We start from the raw sequence: 4,487 nt of genomic DNA, 5'->3' as shown, positions 1-4,487 counted from the left end.
CCCCCCTACACCTCCTACCCACGCGTACATTACCTCAACTATGATGTCATTTATCTTCCCGCGAAAATAACGGCTGGGTCTAATTTCTAGGCCTTAACTATTAAGTACCCCTCACATTTTTAATTATTATTATTTTTTATCATTTTCGGAAACCCAATTAAGTAAATTAACCATATAAAGAGTCTTTCCAATCTAATTACCATTATATATATATATATATATATATATGATATATACTTATCGTTGAAAGGGCTACACAACTTCTACTTTGTCTACCCTTTGGTCATGGAAAATCAACACCGCCGAGAGTTCACGTTCTTACGCTCCCGAGACTTCCTCCACCACAACAATCGCGGGGGCACCGATCCCATGGTTGAGAATTCCGTCGAGCATCGCAACCCGATGATCAAAGAAATGGACTTCTTTTCCCCGCGTACTGCCACTCTACACAATAAGCATCACCCGCCAAATGATGATGATCATGATGATGGTCATCAGTATCTCGAGAGGAAGAACAAAGCATCTCCGACAAAAGTTTCAGATCCGAGAGTCAACGTAAGTTTTTCAATATATATGTTGCTATATATCTCCAAGCTGCGGTTCGTCTGTTCATCCTTTTTTTTTTATGAGTGTGTAAAACATCAAGTCATCCATCGATTTTAAGCTGTAAGATTCATATAATATGGTGTAAAAGGGACCTATATGCATATATAGATTTAGTGTTTGTCTGGAAATTGACTTCTATGTGTTTTGCAGACCGGATTAAATCTGCTCACTGTAAACTCTCGTATGTTAAGATCATCAGCAAATCATGAAGAAAAACCCAATACTGAGGTAAGAATATGTTTGATCGTATTTCTTTTTCTTCTTTTTTCCCCCTGGTTTGGTTTTGGAAAATGATTAAAATTGATGGGAATTACATGCATGATTTCACAGCTGATTACACTTCAAGGGGAGTTGGGCAGATTACACGAAGAGAATCGGAAACTGAGAAGCATGTTGGATCAGATCACAAAAAGTTACAGCGAAATGCAAGGTCAGCTGCTCATGACAATGCAAAACCAGGCTCAACAGAATCGTGAACAACAGGTGATCAATATCGTGTATATATATTACATATGGTTCTCATCACTCTTTGATCATATAAATCAGAGTTTCATTTTTGTTGGACTAGTATTGGGCCGGGAGACCTATATATATTAACCCTTTACACTTTCACTTTCTTCAACTTTGGGATTATTGGTTAGGTAGATTTTTTGTTACTTTTTTCTTCTTTCTCTCTAATTTCTATTTTCTTTTTTAAAAAGAAAAACCGTAGTTAAAGAAATGGGTGACGTGCCTCCCTTAAATTAAGCGTGCGTCCTTAATCTGCTGTTACCTTTTCAACGTGTTTACTAAGTTTAACTAATGAGATCGCCATCTTAATTTTTTATTCTTGTATGTCAAAGATACCAGCTATTTAGCTAGCTATTACAATATTTATCTATTAACTCACGACACCGGTTCCATTTTCAATCGATTGAAGTTGTAACTTTTCGTGCTTCTCTGATGCTTAATTTACGTTGAACTAGTCTGCGCATGCAAGTGCTGCGCAACCGACGGCCAATGCAGATAATATAAAAAAAAAATGCCCCCATCATTAATGATCTCTAGAGAACAAGATGTCTATAAACGAAGGCTGCATGATGCAGATCTACTTCTTAATTGGCTACGGGGAAATTAACGATTGTTAACAAGTTTCATAATTTTATGCATGAAAATTGTGCATCTAACGTTAATTATCAGTTGAGGAAACTACTAATTAACGATAATTTGGATAATGCTATTAGTTCTGAATTATGGAATCAATTAAGTTATTGAAATTAGTGGCATTTGAACAGAAGGTTGAGCCCAATGGAATGTCAAGTCACATAATGTCGGCCCAACGGTTTATGGACACACGACCATCAGCTGCACTAGATGCCAATATTGATATTTCCAATTCTGATGACAAGACACAAGAGTTGTCTGGGTCAAATACTATGGAGGTGATGTCCAAGGAACGTGACCGCTCAACTGGGAAGCAGACAGGCATTCATGAACAAGATGGTTTTGATCAGTCCTCACAGAGTTGGGGGTCTCCTAAAAGTCCCAAGTTAGATCAAGCCAAAGGCGAAGAACACGCTCCTGATCATCAGGTCCCGCTCAGGAAGGCCAGGGTGTCCGTACGAGCGAGATCAGAAGCTCCTTTGGTAAGATTTAACTCGAACATTTCAGCTATCCATGATGATATTTAATTAATTGCTCAATAACTGTTAAAAAAGTATATACATATGTGTGTGTGTGTGTGGAGTAACGGGTTATGTGTGGTGTGATTCAGATCAGTGATGGATGCCAATGGAGGAAATATGGTCAAAAGATGGCCAAGGGTAACCCTTGTCCACGTGCCTACTATCGCTGCACTATGGGTGTTGGATGCCCAGTTCGTAAACAGGTACTATAATATATATATAAATAGATGTGTGTATATATATATATATATATATATATATATATATATAGGACGATGATGTTTTCTTCAATCCTTTTGTTCTTTTTCCCTGCACGTTTGCTTCAATGTTTTTCGAATTCTTCAGGTGGATATCTGTCGTTGTCGCAATTATTAACAAGATATATAAACCACCAATAATATACGTACAATCTAAAATCTCGAGTCAGAGATGCGAGTTTCTACTCATTAATTTCTGCTAGCTCCTAATTCTGACTGACAAAGAAGGATAAATACTGTAGATTTGGTGTTTCTTGACCCTTAATTTGGATTTTGGGCATGTTCATTATCAACAGGTGCAAAGAAGTGCTGAAGACAAGACCATTCTCATAACAACTTATGAAGGTAATCACAACCATCCTCTCCCTCCAGCGGCCGTGTCAATGGCCAGTACTACATCAGCAGCAGCAGCCATGCTCCTCTCAGGTTCGACTACTAGCAAAGAGACCCTAACAAATTCTGGCTTCTTCCCGTCTATGCCTTATGCATCGACAATGGCGACATTATCTGCCTCTGCACCATTTCCCACCATCACCCTCGACTTGACACAGAGCCCCAACCCCATGCAATACCATCGCATAATGCAACCAGCTCCATCGGGGACAATATTCCCTCTGCCTTTGCATGGTTGTCCACAGCTCCTGGGTCACCCAATGTACTTCCCTCCCAAGCTACCTGGAACGCCAGCACTGCAGATTGGCCAACGCCACACTTCCATGGTTGAGACGGTTAGCGCAGCCATTGCTTCAGACCCAAATTTCACAGCAGCCCTAGCCGCAGCCATTTCAACAATCATAGGAGCACCGCGGAGTTCTAATGATGGAAACAACGGTACTGGAAGTACAATCCCCAGCAATGGAGGAGTACCCGGATTGCCTGGATCTCCCCAGCTTCCTCGATCCTGCACCACGTTTTCCACCAACTAATCAACCTTTCTTGATTTGAGAGAGAAGGAAGGATCCCATGTTTATAGGAGTACGTTACAGTAATATTCTAGCTAATATTGTACAGGAAACTAAAGATGAGATGATCATTTCGTAGTCACCATAAGGCAAGCTAGCTAGCTTGGACGTGCTGTTTCGATTTCGTTCCAGCTTTTAGGGTTCTGGCGTTCTCACGGATTCACATGATCTGATTAATTAATTAGATGGGTCTACTACGTACGCAGTACTTGAGATAAATTTACATATCTAGCTAGCCAAGCCATGGATCATGAGAAAAGGAATGAAATCCATATATATCATCAACTTCAAGCTGGGTTGAAGGCACTGATCAGAGATTCGATCCACCTGATCTGATCAGAGTCAAGTACTACTACACCATTATAGTACTATATATAGTACATGTGATGTCAATGCATGAGGTGAATATAGATAACTAATGCTATTATCCGTCTTCTTCTTAATTACTTAATGTGTTTAGGTTTGGGGAATCTTGAAGTGCGGTGTAAGAACTTGGAACTGGCGGTAGTACTGGACAAGATGATCAGGTACTTGTCATGTGTTGCAGAAGATCAGAAATATATATATATATATATATATACACACACACACACACACACACACACACACACCTTGTAATTAATAAATATAAAGTTTGATGCGAAGGAGATATTACAACTATATATACAATGAACAGGTCGAGATCATGGTTAATTGCAACTTATGCACCACCTATATTAGATTTTTTCTTTTCTTTCTTGTTTTAATTTTTTTATTTTGTTCTTGATCAATTTTGTACTTCTTTTTGTGCCTTTATGTGGAGTACTTATTTGCTTCAGCTTACGTACACATGATTTGGCATGTCACACACAACTAGCTCCTCATGTGCATGCCTGGTTCGTGAGGGATTTTCTTTTTGTTAAAAATTTAAATATACCTTTTAACAAAAAAAAAAAAAACACATGGTAGTTGTAGTACTTGGAGTGGAATCGATAAACCTCCTCTCATGGTATATATTA

General features: G+C 39.0%; 1 protein-coding gene across 1 annotated transcript; it reads left to right on the top strand.

Annotated features, from left to right (window-relative positions):
• The first annotated feature begins 231 nt into the window (after positions 1-231).
• On the top strand, positions 232-4,111 carry LOC121259513 (probable WRKY transcription factor 47). The gene is made up of 6 exons (XM_041161123.1): positions 232-555; positions 757-834; positions 937-1,089; positions 1,881-2,231; positions 2,360-2,473; positions 2,824-4,111. Exons 1-6 carry the CDS (start codon positions 286-288, stop codon positions 3,451-3,453), a joined length of 1,596 nt encoding a protein of 531 aa, XP_041017057.1. The 5' UTR covers positions 232-285; the 3' UTR covers positions 3,454-4,111.
• The last annotated feature ends 376 nt before the right edge of the window (positions 4,112-4,487 follow it).

Source organism: Juglans microcarpa x Juglans regia, chromosome 4D (assembly GCF_004785595.1).
Source record: "Juglans microcarpa x Juglans regia isolate MS1-56 chromosome 4D, Jm3101_v1.0, whole genome shotgun sequence".
NCBI lineage: Eukaryota > Viridiplantae > Streptophyta > Magnoliopsida > Fagales > Juglandaceae > Juglans > Juglans microcarpa x Juglans regia.
This window is presented reverse-complemented; position numbering and strand designations above follow the sequence as displayed.